General features: G+C 30.7%; 2 protein-coding genes across 3 annotated transcripts; both read left to right on the top strand.

The window, feature by feature from the left end:
* Positions 1-2,711: 2,711 nt before the first annotated feature.
* On the top strand, positions 2,712-5,981 carry LOC125859431 (probable ADP-ribosylation factor GTPase-activating protein AGD15). 2 transcript variants are annotated; one of them, XR_007445770.1, is made up of 9 exons: positions 2,751-2,883; positions 3,500-3,558; positions 3,806-3,896; positions 4,031-4,085; positions 4,454-4,544; positions 4,630-4,813; positions 5,014-5,188; positions 5,276-5,382; positions 5,722-5,981. XR_007445770.1 is itself a non-coding variant. In XM_049539182.1 (8 exons), coding segments are annotated over exons 1-8 (708 nt in total). In that variant the 5' UTR covers positions 2,712-2,832; the 3' UTR covers positions 5,278-5,401. The 2 variants fall into 2 exon arrangements, 1 of the variants encoding a protein (XP_049395139.1); XM_049539182.1 differs by lacking the exon at positions 5,722-5,981 and having other exon boundaries at positions 2,712-2,883; positions 5,276-5,401.
* A 9,692-nt stretch (positions 5,982-15,673) lies between these two features.
* On the top strand, positions 15,674-16,841 carry LOC125859370 (uncharacterized). The gene has a single exon (XM_049539104.1). It carries the CDS (start codon positions 15,829-15,831, stop codon positions 16,834-16,836), a length of 1,008 nt encoding a protein of 335 aa, XP_049395061.1. The 5' UTR covers positions 15,674-15,828; the 3' UTR covers positions 16,837-16,841.
* Positions 16,842-17,855: the final 1,014 nt, after the last annotated feature.

The following is a 17,855-nucleotide window of genomic DNA, read 5'->3' on the forward strand; positions in this document are numbered from 1 at the left end:
AATTTTCCGACTAGATGGTGGCTTAGTCCATAAACTCCATTTAATTGAACTCATATATGACTTTCACAAGTTCAATATGAATTGCCTTCCATGTCTCATTAGAGGCAATACCAATTAATGCAAGAACTCAGGAAAAACTCAAGACTTCATAAATTGCAGTAGACGACAATCAACTGAGGATGATTATAAGTAAATCCTCTGCATAAATAGAATATTGGTGAAAGTAAAAACTATAGCTTAAATCTACACACTAGTGTATTATCTTATAGAAACATAACGGGAGGTTTGAGGAAGAGATCAACCCTAAAAATCCCAAAAACATATAGTAAAACTCAATGGACTCTCAGCGCTTGTTGCCTTCATCGTCATCAACTGTTTCATTGAAATGCACATAGTGTTTCTTACCTCCGGAGTAAAACACCACACCGTTATGTTCAACGGTAAAATTCTCAAGGGTCCACATCCATTGGTTTCCTAATACAATCTCACAATTTGAGGACAATGGAAGTAGATACTGTTGGGTTTAGCAAGGTGTGAATGAAAAATAAAAAGAGAAAAATGAAAAAATAAGGGAATCAATTTTGGAGGGAAAATGAAAAGTCATTACAAAATGCAAATGAAAAGTTATTTTTACCATATTGATAGAAGAGAGAAAATTGATGTCCTTATATTAAGAAACACTTCTGGAAAAAACGGGTCTGAACAGAATTGTCTGAACAGACGCGTTCCTTGCTATAAATGGCTATAAATAGAGATGTTTTTTTCGTTTTTCAACACTGAAATTTTTTTCCTCTATGCATACATTTTCTTGCATAAACAAAATTGTCAATCGACTGAGTCTGTGTGTGTTTTTGTTGTTGTTCTTATGTTCGATGAAGTTATTGAAGTTTGACGTACCGCTAATTCTCTATCAAGTTAATCCGTTTTATCTTGAGAGGAATTAATTTGCAACCTCGGGTACAGTGAGGGGATTAAATTTCTTAAGGAAACACAGTGATTTCTATGGACTCGGATTAAAAACATTTTGTCTATTTCATCTTTTTCTGTTTCTGTATTTTTGACTAACCTGAATACAAGAGATAACAGATACAAAATTTCACATTCAACAAAACTCCTTCCACTGAGAATTCAAAGTTTTTGCATGCTCTAGAAGTGACTAGTTTCCCAAAAGCTGAGTTATTAACAGTTCGAGGCTTGATTGGATATGAATCACAACCCAACTTATCTGCTAAGGATTCACCAATAAAATTATGAATAGTCTCCCTATAGCGAATAGGATCTTCAAGGGTCGCTTCTCATGATATCCAGTCACACAACAATCACCATTGTATGACTTAGCATATTCTACTATAGGGTCCATTGTGATCCACATCTCCACTTCTTCTTCCTCTTTCTCATCTTTCACCTTCAGGAAAATAAATATCAGTAACTTAAAACGTATAGACCCAAAATTCCAATTTTTTTGGGGAAAACAAAATTAAAGTTGTATACCCGAGGAGTTGATGATTTTCCATAGCCGACTTTTGGAGAAATAAAAAATTCTGAGTTCCTTTAATCATCTCGAATGAGGAAGAAGAACAAGAGTGAGTAACAACGCTTTTTGATGCCTATTTATAGAGGTAGTACTAGTTGCCATGTCTACCGCATTCACACATGTCCTTATTCTTCAAAAACTACTGAAAATGCAATTAAAATGCACACTTAGAGTGTACTGTAGTCCATTATAAGATGAGAGGCATTATGGGAATTAATTATAAGTAATCTTAAAATATACGATAAGAAGAAAATACTTTTTAAAAAGGGAAAAAGGATAAATATATCTTCCGAACTATCGTAAATGGTATGCAGATACCCTCTGTCATACTATTGAGACATTGATGCCCCTGCCGTCTAAAAATCAGAGCATATATGCCCTACACTCTAACATAAAACTAAATAGGGACACGTGGCGCAATCTTATCTGTCGATCCGATATTGAATCGGCGGATAAGATTATGACACGTATATGTCCGTTAGTATAAAGGATATATATGCTCTAGTTTTTGGACGGCAGGAGCACCAATATCCCAAAAGTATGACGAAGGGCATTTGCATACCATTTACGATAGTATGGGGTTATATTTGTCCTTTTTCCCTTTTAAAAATTACGGAGTCAAAAATATATATATGGTAAGAGGTATTATGAAAGTTAATAATTAAAGAATTCCAAAAAAAATATATGGTGAGACGTATTAGAAAGTTAATAATTAAATAGTCCTAAAATATATGGTAAGAGGTATTCGGAAAGCTAATAATTAGAGAATTCTATATAGTGAGACATATTAAGAAAATTAATAATTAAGTAGTCCTAAAATATATGGTAAGAGAGAAATATATTTTCAAAATTAAGTATAACTATGTAAAGTATATAGTCAAACATAAAAATTCAAAAATACATTTCTTATTAAATTTTCTTTAAAAATATGTAATATCAGGTAGATATAATATGAAATAGATGAGCACTATATTAATATGATTTGACACAAACAAAATAATGGATATATTTGTAATACGTGCTTGTTGTGTGAGAGAGATTGGAGTTTATGGGTTAAGATTAGAGTTGCCGTTAGAAAAACAAGCGCGTTTTTATGGGGATGCAAAAAAACTGTTTCCTTTGAATGTGTGATGAAAAAAAAAAGGCTTTCATTCAGAAAAGAAAAAAAAATATAGATATTACATTACACCACATCTTCTAGAGAGGGAGATTATTATTTTTTTTCTCTCTCGTTTTTTTTTTCTTTCTTGTTGCTTAGGCCTTGTTGTTCTTTTTTTGTAACAAATTAATCAGCAGCCATGAACGACAAGGCTTCCGTTTCTAAGGAGCTTAATGCCAAACATGCTAAGGTAATAATTATCCTCTGTTTCTATCTATGTGGAATTGCGGATCATCGAGATTTAAATTTTATGGATTCAATAGTTTACGTTCTCTACATTATGTTGCAACTTTAATGAGTTTATGTTTCGAGTCGAAAGTATATAGGGTTAATCATCGGCCCTGTTTATTTGTAACTTTGTGTGTTGATTACTTTGAATTTTTCAATTTGCGGATCATATACAATTCATAAGGAGAAGAATTAGAATAAATTATGCCCAATTTTATCTGACCTTATCGAGGAATTAGATTTGGTAGTAGTAATTTTTTAAAATCAAATTCTTTGTCAATAGTTGTTAAAAGAATCTCACATTGGCGGTTAATGTGGACTCGCTTGAGCAATCCTCCTCCTTTTGGAACGTGAGTTCGGCAAATACCTAATTTAACATGATTTCAGAGTAGGGCTCATCTCACCCAATGGTGGGCCCCAAAAATTAAAATTGTCCTCGCACCAGATTGCTAAGCACTGGGTGTCTGCACTTTATGTGTTGTTAAAGAATAACAAAAAGTCTCACATTGGCGGTATTCGCTTTTTCTGTAGTTTATTTGTGATTTTCTAGCTTAGTGTGTGTTATTCACTGCTTGCAGATATTGGAGGGCCTTCTTAAGCTTCCAGAAAATAGGGAATGTGCAGATTGTCGGGGAAGGTGCGTTTTCTGCAACCAGATTGTAGCAATTAATGGTATATCATGATAATCTAGAGTTGTAATAGGTTATGAAATGAGCTAGAAATGCACTTTCCACCATGTTCGCGTCTATTGATCGTATATTTTGTATGGACAGTTCTGTATCTATATAAGTCTTTCAAGGTGTTCCTATGATAAAGCATGTTCCTTTCATTCAACTTGTTAGTCTAATCGCGTTTTAATAATTTACGATGTTTTTATATATCAGGGCCCCGAGGTGGGCGAGCATCAACCTTGGAATATTCATCTGCCTGCAATGTTCAGGAATTCATAGGAGTCTTGGGGTACATATCTCCAAGGTACATACTTTAGATATGTGTTGTTGACTTCAGTTTTTCTTCTATGGATCATAACTTTTTACGGAGAACTTTCTGAATGAAATTAAACATCTTCATTGCTAATAGCTATCTATCATGCTTCTTGCTTGTGATAGGTAAGGTCGACAACTTTGGACACATGGCTGCCGGAGCAGATTTCTTTTATGCAATGTAACACTCTCTCTTTCTCTCTCTCTCTCTCTCTCTCGTTGTTGCTCTTCTGTGCGCATTACTCAAGCTCACATGTAACGAAAACCTTTAGGTATTCATGAGCCCTGAAGATTGTCACTACTTCATCTAAATGAATAATATGGAAAAGGGAGACTTCCTCTTCCTAATTTACATGACATTCTATCTATTTTATGTCATGTGCTTTGTCGGGGTGGGGGGACGAGCTACTATTTTTTCCATAGTACTAGTATTCTCCAGCTTTTAACTTTTCCTTAGAAGCTTAACAACGCAAGACATAAGAAACACAGTAATTATCTTGAAGATATTCCATTTGCCTTTGATGTTCTGTTTCATGTTTTCTTGTGCAGGTGTAGGTAATGAGAAGTCGAACAATTATTGGGAGGCAGATCTATCAGCAAGTGTAGATAGAAGCGACATTGGGAAATTCATCCGAACCAAGTAATTCTGCACAAAAACTTATTTTATGCATTCACAAGCTATATATATAATAGTTCCCTTTGCATAAATTTTATTGTGACTGCAGGTATCAGGATAAAAAATGGGCTTCGAGATATAATCCTCAACCAGGACTATCTGATATGATTGGTGAAACAAGTGATTTCGGAGGAAAAGCTGATGTTCCAAGAAAAGCAAGAAAATATTCCTTGGAGGAGGATGTTTTTAGTATACAACCTCCACAAGTTCCTACAACGACAAGATCTCGTGGGGTAATGCACATATTGTACTATGTTTACATGTTTCTACTATGCCTTTGAATACTTCTTAATATAGTTTTGTTCACAACAATCTCTTTATTATGTGCTATGCTGTTTGGTTAATCGTATAGCCAAATATAGATTACATTTTTTTGCCTGGACGCGTAATTTCATTGTCAAGCATGGCTCAGAATAGCATTTCATTTTATCAGGTTTCTTTGGACACGATGGATGAATTTCTTAATTTACCTCCAAAAAATGGTCTCATGAGTGCTCCATCCGTGAAGCACAAAGAAGATACGCAAGATCTCTTCAGTTTGCTCTATGCCCCAGAAGGAAACCAAGATCGCACTATTGTGCCTCCATCTCGTTGGGCAACTTTCGAGTGTAAGTTACACCCTTGCTTATAAATAAAGGCCAGTTTTTGTTTATACGAAATACTAACCTGTAAATCGATTTGTTTTTTTAATATAGGAGCTGATGAGACCAAGAGAAGAACCAGTTGGGAGTTATATTGAAGCACTTTTGCATTGGATTAGAGTTCATGGATGATACAAACAAATAGAAATGCACTTCAACATGTAAGCACATGTAACGCGTATTTTATTTTGTTGTCTTATTCAACCCGCGCTGTAGAAACAGTGAAGATAAAAAACTTAATCATCTAATGCAATTTAATTCGTTTGGACTACAATCGTTATAACGTTTGGCTGATACCGTCCTAATATAGATTTCTCTTCTGCCATTATCAACTGCATTCTTCCTGATTGCTATTATGGGATGTAATTGCACTATGGATAAGGTGGAAAACTTAGAATTTGGAAGCAAAATCTTTATAGTATATTGCCTTATTTTTTCCTTTTCTTGCTAAGTTGTAATATGCAGAGTATGTTTTTTGTTTTTCTTTGTGTTGTTTGCAGGATGTGCCTCTTTTTCTTGTGAGAATACTTATTGGGATTGTTATTTGGGCTGATTAGTCTCTATCCATTGTTATTAGTTTTCATGGGCCAAGCAACTTGTATAGTGTTAATACTAGTTGCTTCCAATATGATTAATTAAAGAGTTGGCAACTGGATTCTATCACTTGTGTCTTAAAGAACTAATGTATGGTTCATTATTTTTTTTCTTGTATAGAAAGTGATTTAATTTCCTTCATATAATACTACAATTTGTTTTGATCCCTTTTTTTTTTCATTTAATCTTCCTAAGTTTGTTTAGTACTATTCTTCCCTTATATAGTTGAAAGAACATACAAAAGATTCTTCCACATGTTCTAGCCCTGGTAGACAGAGTTATCAGCTGGTACATGTTGCTTGTGGGAGGTGACAGGTATTCCGTGGAATTAGTCGAGGTGTGTGAAAGTTGACCCTGACACCACAGTTATAAGAAAAAATGAAAAAAATTCTTCCTTTCATGCCATAAACATCTAGCTCCCGTAGTACGTGTCATTTTTCTTCTTTGTATCTCAGTCGAGTTCTTTATTGAAAGAACCATCGTGCAAGGGGGCCATCTGAATTCCCTTTGTCGAAATATACAGTAGATGTTTAATCCATTTTGCTTTTTCGTGTGTTTTATTTCTTTATGATTTAAATCCCTTGGTGAAAATACCAACTTGACCACTACATGCCTGCATGTATATTCATTGTATACATACACAAACACACACATTGTATTAGTGTGAGTGTACATGTATAATAAACCTTCCTTAATTGATTTGACTACTATAAAATTCAATGGATTCAACTCCAAAGTATTTAAGATTAGACTAGAATTCTTTAAAGGAGAAATAAATTGAATAACTATCTATAGATTAGATGTGTTACTTTATTTATTTATTAATCAAACAAAAATTAGTTGAGTTGCTAAAGATGTTTGAATGAATCAACTTGATATGCATATATGTATAAATATAATACATGAGAGTGATATTTTTTTTGTCTCACAATCTTAATTATGGGGCCGTATCTAACTTGTATTATCACAATTATTATTAATAAATATACATATTAAATTGAGTTAGCAATTGACGTTTCAACAAATTTCTAACCCCTTTTTCCCCACCTATCAATTAGGAAACCTTCATGATGTTTCTAACTATATTTTTAAAATCCCAAAAAAGAAATATAGCTTGAATTCTTGTGTATCATTTGCCAACAAAATACGATGCAAGTATCACTTACTTAACCAAAAAAAAGTACTTATAATATTCTTGTTATTATTATTATTATACAGCCAATCAGGGATCATCCAAGTATTTAAAAAATCAGGTAATCACGTTTATATTTGTTTAATCCTGTTTTATATAAGCTTCTCATTTGATTGAGATTTGAGAGTTGGTATATGACTAGATATGCTTGAAAAGAGATAAAGGACATATCATAGAAATAGGTGTGTATTAGAGAGTCACTATAACTTTCTTAAAACTCTTGAGTCGAGGGTCTTTCGAAAATAATATGCCTTCACAAGATAGATAAGGTTGTATACGTTTGATCCTCCCCAAGCCCTTATCTATAAAATTACACTGAATATGTTATTGTTGTTGTTATATAACTTTCTGAACTCGAAGAGTAATTTTTCTAAGCTGAATATAGGGAAAGCTGCATTATCATACTGTAGTGGACTATTTAAAAGTGAAACGTATACGGAAGATTGTATAAATGATTTAATTAATTTGGCATTGTGAACTAAGTTGTTGATTATTTGTATTTTGGTGAAAATTTAAAAACGTAAGGTCACTTTCACCCAGCAAGAACATGTGCATAGTGGTTTACTTTCAAAATGATAATTCATTTATTTGTTTGAAGTTTCAAATACTTTTCCTAGTTCCATTCAAATGACAACACTTTTTACCTAATGTTCATATAAATATATATAATCAATAAAAGCATGTTACTTTTTCTTTAGATCTTTCAAGAAATTTTGTGAGTTTTTCCTTAAATATTCTTTGGCGCCGCTCACTATCCTTTCAAAATTCCCATTTTAATGTGTTTAATAAATAGATATACAAAAGGTAAAGGGACAATCATACAAAAACAATAACAACAACATAAACATAGCCGATATAATTTTACAAGTGGGATCTGCGAATGACTGTGTGTACACAGATCTTATTTCTACTTTAAAAGGTGGAGCGGGGTTATTTTTGATAGATCCTTGGCTCAAAAGGACAATCATATTCTTAAATATTTTTCACCTTTTGCAAAGGTTAATTATGAATTATTTATACTGGGTTTTCGCTAGTATATTCATCTATGCTCAAGTAATTTGAATTCACGATTAAAAAAATCTATTTTAAGGCTTAAACATTTCCTATCAAAAGTGATTTCTTCTCGATCCTGAAAGCTTGAATCTGATCAAAACTGATTTTTTCTCGATCCCGAAAGCTCGAATCTGATCAAAAGTGATTTCTTCTCAATTCTGAAAGCTTGAATCTAAGACATTAAATTAAAAATAAGGTAGTACATCCACTCCACCACAATCCATTTTGACATTATGATTGATTTTTTTACGTGATTGATTTTTTTTTTTAAAAAAAACAAACACTCATCAATTATGGTTCAAGTTCATGATCTTTCATTTTAAATTGTTGAATTTGACAATTGGATTGTCCCTTGAGGGACCTAGATTTTAATAGTTGTAAACAAACATATATGGAGTATTTGTTAAATTATCCAATAGTTCTCTAGTGAGCTTTTTTCTTTTTAGAATAAGATATCCTTTAATTATTTCTTATTATCTTCTTTGGTTTTCTAACTTATACACACATCATTCAAAAGTAACATGAAAGTTTGCTTGTAATGTTTTCTAATTTTATATCACCTAAAGCTCAAACTTGTGAAATATTAAATTCTATACTAATATAACTTTTAAAATCTTCTGTTTACATTAAACTTTTCCAAATTGACCAAAAAAAAAGTGTGTGATATATGTAGAAGGTAGGGGTAAAATGTCCTGATCAATGCTTGTCTTGGCATTAAAGTATGTCCTCCCACTACAAATTCTTGAAATTTGAGGCTCTAAAAGGAAGTAAATCTTTTAAGCCAAGCAACACTACAAATGCAAAAAAGATGCATATGACTAATGTTTGGCGAGGTTTATATAGTTTGTCTTTCGATAAATGTAACACAACGATTAATTTGAGATGAAGGGAATCATTATTATATATGCGATTTGTTTTGTTGAAATTACTTATTCATATATCTCAATTAAACACGATATTATTGTTAGCAACATATTTTATAGTGATAGAAAATATTGTAATCACAAAAAAATATGAAGAAACATGAATATTTTATTGATAAATACGGGTGCAAATCTGTTCGTTCCTGTTCAAGGGTCATTAGTGGTGTATTTCTCAAATTAGGATATTTATTTGATCTCCATTGATCTTTGGGAATGTTCTATGTATTTGTGAAATATTCAAGATTTCGATCTCTTTATAAATATTCCATGAATTTGTGGTGGAATTTTTGAGATGTCTCTTTAATGGAATATAATACCCTTTATATAAACATAAACTAGGGTTTATGATTAGAGTAACGTCCAAACAATCTAACTGGAATCGAATACTTTTTACAGAATCCCAACTAAAATTGAATATATTTTGTAAAATCTCATAAATTTTCAATGTCTACAATTATCTTTATGCCAAACGGCTCCTAATTAAGGGATTTGTCTGTTATGCCATTAGGTGGAAAAAAAAACACTATCTTAAAATAGGCATGAAAAGCGATAGAAGCGCCGGGGAGTGGAACCCCACCACCACCGGCACCTATACCCACGCCTATGCATATAGACTTTTTCCCTTGATTTATGCTATAAAATAATGAATTATGTATGTGGATGGGGATTCATCTTTTTTTTTTGTATCCATCATAGTCTAGTCAAGTCGATGGAGCCTATAGTTATGCATGTGACCCTTTTGTGTCTAAAGAGAAGGCCTCACTCCTAAATTCATCAAACTTTACGGTAACAGATGTGTTGTTGTGAATAAGATTGTTTCTTTTCTAATTAAATATTTCAGATTTAAATTTTGAATATGGAAAAATTATTGCTAGGGAGTCTACACCCGAATGGAGCTCTACTTAGTGTGAATTCAAATTAATCAAATTTCAATATAAATATCAAACACCTAATGAAATATAAGAATAAATAAAAAACCATCAAACTTTAGCTTGACCTAGGTGGTCCATAATTATATAAGACCAAATTAGAGCATAAGAATAAATCGGATAAATTGTGTTTGATAGGACTTACATATCTATGAATCTGAATAAATCGGATTAATAAAGAATAAAGTTAGTCGAGATGTAATTTGCAATATGTTTATGAGTGACTCATTTGTCAATCGTCACATATAGTGAAGTAATTATGACATATTTAAGATCATAATCATATTAATCTTATATTATTTACACGTTATATAAATTTGTATCATTTTAAATTATGTTACATAAATTAAACTTGAGATGCAAATCCAACAACACTGTTTTTTTTCCTCCAACTTTTGAAACTTTTTTAATTTAGGTTCACGTAGGTCCCAAAAAACACAAAAACTGTTGACATACCATAATGAGCACAGCAAAATGGTCACTTGGTGCCCCGAGAAAGTATTGACTGCAAAAAAAGAACCATTATCAATGCTTCCAAAATAAAAGTTTGATGTGGGGTTCAGCTTGTCGCATATTAATAATATATTTATCTATGTAAGCCTACGTTTACTATAGGGTGTACATGACCGGGTTGATTCAGATTTTTCTAATACCAAACCAAATTAGTTGTGTCGGATTTTTAAATCTATAAACCAAATCAAACCAATTAAACTTAGATTTTTTAACCTCGGGTTTTTTCAATTTTTTTTGGGTTTTTCCGATAAAGTATTGATACAAACATATAATTTACTTGTACTTCAAATATTTCTTTAGTCCTACCAAAATACAATTATCTAAGGTGTTTCTTAAGAAAATAACACAAAATATGATATCAGTAATGACACACTAAAATATCCAACAAAAAAATAATAATAATGAAATTGCATAAAACAAATATTGCAAATTAACAAGTTATAATGAAAATGATCATAATTTAAAAGTACTAAATCATGCTTAAATAAATTTAATAAGTATTAGTTACATGACTAAATATTAAAGGAAATTAAAATTAGATTATATATTTGAATTGTCTAAACCAATGTAAAATTAAGGAGCAAATATTCAATATTATTGTCATTCTTAGTGTTGAATTGATTTTCTTTTTGCATTAATATTAATTTGATTTTGATTTAAGCTTTATTATAATTACCAACATCTGTGAACTATAATCTTTATTGAATCATTTAGAATTCTAAGTTTTTTCAAACTTGAAATAATATATTAAAAGATAAAAACTATGATAAAGTATAAGAAATATTTAGAAATTATATAAAAGAAAATATATTTATGTATAAAATAAAATTTTAAAATTATATATATAATGTCGGGTTGGTTTTTTTTAGTTAAAATCAAACCAATCCAAATATAGTCGGGTTTTTTTTTCCAATACCAAACCAAGTCAAACCAACCACTAGTCAAATCTTTTTTCTCGATTTGCAGTTTGATTTGGTTCGATTTTATACACCTCTATAGTTAACTATATTTATACATAATTTGATGAAGTTTTCATCCACTTAATAAAAATGTTCATGCACCAAATCTTTTTTTTATGTGTTAGTACTTAAATGGGGGAAAAACTAAAAGGACCATATCATATATAAATTTTGGATATATTATATGGTTTTAAGGATTTTTTATAATTATTTTCTATGAATTTTCGATCTGGTTTGATTGCACATGTGATGGTCTTGTATGGTCTTATCAATTGTATATGAAATATATATGTTTTATTAGGATTAGATATCGATCAATTGAATTGTTGATTTACTTCAATTACGAACATAAAGGGCCAAGAATATATTTCTGACAAGACATAATTTCAGCCATAGCCAAATATAATGCGTCATTAATATATCTTCTTAGTTCAATTTGTTCACAAACCCGATTGATATTACATCTTAAGTATTTAATTAAGTAGAAGATCAAAATATCAAACGGAATATTTGTAAAATATCTTTAATATGTTATGTTGAGTTTTATATATAGTCTTGGTGTAAATAAAAAATAGAGGGAAACGAATATTTGAAAAAAAATGATTTTTCAAAGAATTTTTATCCTTGTTAGTCGTTTGATAAAAATGTTATTTTAGAAAGAAATTCCATATTTATCATTATCGCTTGCTTAGCTCACTATTCACTAACATGGCATCCACTACGTTATTTGTATCCACCCTATATTTCATCGAGTACTATTTGGAAACTTATATATAACAAGAATAATCATTAATTCCGTTTTTCATTTTTGGCTTTTGATTTTCAAATTAACAAAATATGGCTGTGATAACAATAAGACCAAAATAAAATAGTGGTATTTGTGTTCCTCAACGCCAGACATGTTAGTCCTTTGAGTACTTGGCTTTTGCACACCTTTACCGTTAATTATTATTATTTTTTCAACTAATTAATTAATTAATTAATTTAACGGAAAGGTGGGAGAGCGGCAAGTTATTATGTGGCCCCCCGACAAAATATCAGAAATGAGGGATAAATATCTTTGTCATATACAACATGAATTCCAATTTCCAAGTAATTTCTTTGCATTTCTTTTCCATTGAATTACAAGTACAACTATAATATATTTTTATATAAATAAAATTCGAAATGCTCAACTTTAAAGAATTTCGGTCTATTTTATCTATTCTCATGAATTGCATGGCAAAGCTACGATCCAATCATCCAAACGTTTTCTTCCAAAAAATTATACTCTTATATATAGGGAAGGTCAAATTTAGATTTTCTGTATATATTAAATTTTCTTAACTTTCATATATTTGACTAGTGTTTTTATATATTTTAAATCACTTGGTGAATACATTTTTATTCGGTAACAGCTTAATTATTTAATTAGCTATGTGATAAAACTAATGATAATGACTAAATATTCATCATTTACAATCATTTCGCTTTGACATTACTAGTTGTAAGAGAGTTTCGGCGTATCACCATTCGTCTAGGCTTTTTTTCCTTGAAAATAATTTCATTTTGAATTTAAGTACTATTTTTCATACTTTTGACGAAAGACTTTGTTTCCTTGAACAATAAAGTGGTTAAATAGGAGTACTATACAAGAGAAAGACGAGGAGAGTCTGGTGCACTAAGTTGTTGCTTAGCGTAGAATTCGAGGATCATAATAGTCTATTATTATTATTATACGCAATTATATTTTATCATGCACAAAAAATATGTTTCTATAGCTCGAACAATAACCTGCTAAGCATATAACATTAACTTTTCTAGTTACACTAACGCTAATCTTAGTAATTGATAGAAATAATTGTGGAAGTGCTTTTTGAAATTTCTTTGAAAAGCTTTGACATTGGGAACAGTATAACAACGAAAATGTCAAAGATTCATTTAACGTACGATTGGTTCAAGGGTTACCATCCCAAATTAGTAGTACAAAATTTTGATGGAAAATACAAATGGACAAATTAATAGTTAAATTTTCGTTAGGTATTGACTAAGAAACTTACTTAGTATTAATTAATCATTTAATTACTTATTCCACAAGATATTACGTAGTGTAGCTTCATTTTCATGACTCAAGCATGACCTTCATTGGATTAAATTATAACCGGACTCCAAAAGTTTATCAAAACAAGCCAAAAGGGTAAAAGTTTATCTTCAAAATGGTTATTTTTTATAATTAAGAAAAACTGCACTTTAGTGTGGAAATGACAGGTCATGGTATAGAAATATGGTCATATTGACCTTTTTATATTCACCTTTTTAGTACTATAGTTTCTTGATGTTTTACCTAAAGACTAAAGTGAGTTTTTTTTTTTTTTTTTTTTTTATGGGAGCTTTTTCCTTGGGAATTACTTTTTTATTTTAATCTGTTTTATATCTCTTAATTTGAATTAGTACGTACAAAAGTTCCATGTAATTGCTCAGGTAACTCTACCGACTACAAGTAACATCTGGATAAAAAAACTTATTCATACTGGATATTTATATCAGATCAATTGATAAATGTCATGGGTTTGTGCATATATTTTTTTTGTATATTGTATGTGTGTAACTGTTACTTTTATATTTTAAGTAGAAGATATCTATGCTGAGGGAGCTAGGTATTAAAATGTGAACTAATCTCTTTCGTCCTTTATTTTATTATTAAATATGTAAACTTAAATACAGGACTCATTTATATGGGTAGGAATAAGATACTTTAATGAGTATTTGGTATGTTTTCATTGTCAGGTATGTCGACATGGAAGAATAATATAATTTTTAATATAGTGTTTTTAAGGAGTGATTACACCTTTACACTTGGACAAGCATGTGAAAAAATATTGTAAATATATAATTAACAGGTCTTCGTTGTATTATAGTGTGTAATTATCTCATTAATAAGAATTTAAGTCATTAAAGAAAGTTTTTTTAGTTATTTAATTATATTTCAACACGATCATCTCATGTGTGTGCTTGATTTTTTATTTATGAATCAAACTGTTAAAAATCTTTTTGCTAACGAGTGACAGTAAAATTCGATTCTATAATACTTATCTACTTTAATATCATGTTAAAGTATATGATCATCATCTCATTTAAAAACTCAAATTTTCAGCTAAGATTACTTGAAACACTAGAGAAAGCTCGTCAGCAAAAAAATAATAGGATAAGATAGGTATGTTGACTGATTTAGTTAGTCAGCTCTTAGTTGTAAGAACAAAGAAAGATTAGCAATTAATTACTTTTAGGTTTAACATGCTTCATTCAATTCAAATTATAATAAGCATAGATGAATAGTAAATTAAAGCCACCTAATTAAGTTTCCATAAAGTTGCCTTTTTATATCATTCTTGCCGATTAAATATATCTTAGCATCTTGATCTATTTGGATTCTCTCTATGATACAAAATCTCAGAAGCGATAATAAAAATTACTCTCATGTTCACTTTAACTTATCATATTTTTCTTCTCGAAAGTCAAACTTCATAAACTTGAAAGTTTATCATCATTATCTTCCTATTAGGATTTTATTAACAAAAGTGTAGACCAAGGGCTATATTCAAAGTAGTTACCAAAAAATCTAATGGTAAACTTGAAAGTCTAATCATCCTGTTTGATTTGGTTTTACTTTTGCAAAACCTCATTTCACCCCTTGACTCCACCCACACAAATATAAAAAGAGTTTAATTAAAATACACTTTAGTTTAATTTATTAATTTTTATATATTAAGAATTAGGTTATTTTAAAGATAATTACATGTGATTTTTTCAAAGTAAGCCCGAGACTTAGGAGATGCTATTTTCCCATGTAGTTCGACTCTTCAATTGATCAGCACTGTATAAAAATTTACGAGTCTACCCATTTCGAAATAACTATAGATATGTGGTATCTGAAGTTTTGTATTGCTGAATTTCAGAGACTTTTACCTAAAATTTAGGTAGAAATACTTGAATTTGAGTCATAAACCTAGCTTCAAATACTACATGTCTAAAATTATTCTAAAAGCAGTAGTTTAAATGTCTAAATACACACATATTTAGGTAACATACAAAACATGATAAGTAACTCGTTACATTTATACCTATACTGATAATTTAAATTCTTTTACATTATCAGTGCATATATATAAGTTAAAACTCTAAAAGGGAAAAAGCATATATTCCTATGAATGATTAATGAAATTAAGTTAAAAGTAGATTAGTGGGACATTCATTATTGTCACCAATGTCTACTTATAAAAAGGCTTCCATTAGCCTTACTTGATATTGCTCTGTGGGTCTCTAGTGTTGTGTTGCACTCAATATATATCTCTTTGTCTATCTCTAGTGCCTAGCTAGCCTGTAAAGATCATTTAATCATAAACTCTTTGCACTTTGCAATTCTTCATAACAAATTACCCCAAAAAATTGATCTTTTATTTTGTCCATGGCAACTTTGATAGCCAATAGATTATCAGAGGAAAGAGGCAAATTGATCAAAACAACAGTATTAACCATGGAGCTTCTTCTTTTATCAACAGGATTTATTTCTACTTTTTTCATGCTTAAAAAAGCTATTAGTCCTCGTTACTTATTTAACATGTTCTTTGTTAATTTAAGTGAAATCTTGAATTATTCGAAGAGTTTCTTGTCATCTCCACTTTATATTTGCCTTTTTATCAACTCTGTTGTTATACTTATTTTGACTTTTTCGAAATTTCACCATCCCACGATGGAATTTCTCAATGTTTTTCTAGATGAAAAGGAGAAAATTAGTGATAATGATGATATTCAGATTCAGCCACAACACGATAATATCCCGAAAAGAACTAGTTCTGTTATTGCAATGGATACTGTTATGTCGTTTTTTAGTCGTTATAATTTGGATCCTGTTGTATCAGAAGAAACTATAATTGAAGATGAAATGATCTCCTGTAGTGATGATGTGAAAGATATTGAAATTGATTGTGTAACGAAATTGTCTTTTCCTGAGGCTCGTGAAATTGTTAGTGAGACAATTGCAACAAAAACTGATTACGAAGAAACGATGATGAATTATCAAGATATTGAAGAGGATGATGATGGCTCGTTGGACGCAACATGGAAGACGATCACAGGAGGAGATAACAATACGAAAAAGAAGAAACAAGTACTGAAGAAAAGTGAGACATGGCCAATTGAGCCACAGGTGAAATCAGCACAGAGCATTGGTTCAAAGGACTTGTTGCCATCAGTAGCTGCAGCATGGAAAGACTTGAGAAAATCAGTGACATTTAACGATGCTTTATCGGTGTTTCGAAGAGGGGGTTTACGAGGGGATGTTTCTGTTAGTACAGAGGAATCCAACAAGAGATTTGATGATTTTATTAAGAAGATCAACCATGAAAGAATGCTGCAGAGGCAAGAATCCGATCAGCGTGCCTTCAAGAATAATAGGCTACATCGAGCACGTTAATTGAATATATCGAGCACGTTAAAGGAGTCCAGTGCACTAAGTTCTCGCTATATGTGAGGTTTAGGAAGGGCTAAACCACAAAAATATATGCATTTCTATGAGAGATTGTTTTCGACCTTCTGTAAATAATTAGCTAGAATTATTAGTAATTTACTATGATGTTGTACAGAGCAAATTAAAGTCATCGTGGGAAGAGTTCTATTTTTTTCGTTTTTAACTAGTAGTATGTACAACAGTTACCTTGGTTGTATCTGTAACGTTTATCACTTTCAGTATTTTCAGTGAGATTTCTTTTTTTGCTCTAGCTACTTTGTTGTTCCGTGTATATACAAGTTCTAATTATTAGAAAACCATTAAGTAAATGATACTACAACATATACTTACTCAGCTCATATTGAGATATTTAAGTTATATATACTGATAGGATAAAAATTAGATACATAGGCTCGCAATATAATAGATTTTTATACTCCAAGTTATCAATGCAACGACTTTGTATTGAAACGTCAAAGCCAATATCAAGTAGAACTTGTTTAACTACTCTCCATTAGTTCTTGACATTTTGCACCTTTAATCTATATATACATGACTAGCTCTTTTCTAATTTGCACTTTATACTTATTGAAAAAATAAATAAATTTACAACCTAACGTATTTCTCTTATTTCGTTACAAAATCTTAAGAAGGCCTATTTACTTGCTACTTGTGAGTTGTGATGCTAGGCAAGGAAAAATACAAATATTTATTATTAAATAGAAAAGAAAACATGGTGTAAAGGGGAGAAAAAAGCTTCAATCTTACTACACTACGTACATTTTAGGAGCTATTGCAAATGCCAAAATTGGATGGTAAAAGAGCCAAAAAAAAAACTCAAGTTTGCAATCTTCATGGGTAGGAAAATTGAAAAGTGATGGTTGCAATATTTTAGGAAGAAAGATTCTTCAAATTAATTGGCTGAGAAAAGAGCAAGCACAAAGGAAGAAATACAACAACAATAACAAACACACAGAGTGATCAGG

The sequence above is a fragment of the Solanum stenotomum genome, chromosome 3 (genome assembly GCF_019186545.1).
Source record: "Solanum stenotomum isolate F172 chromosome 3, ASM1918654v1, whole genome shotgun sequence".
NCBI lineage: Eukaryota > Viridiplantae > Streptophyta > Magnoliopsida > Solanales > Solanaceae > Solanum > Solanum stenotomum.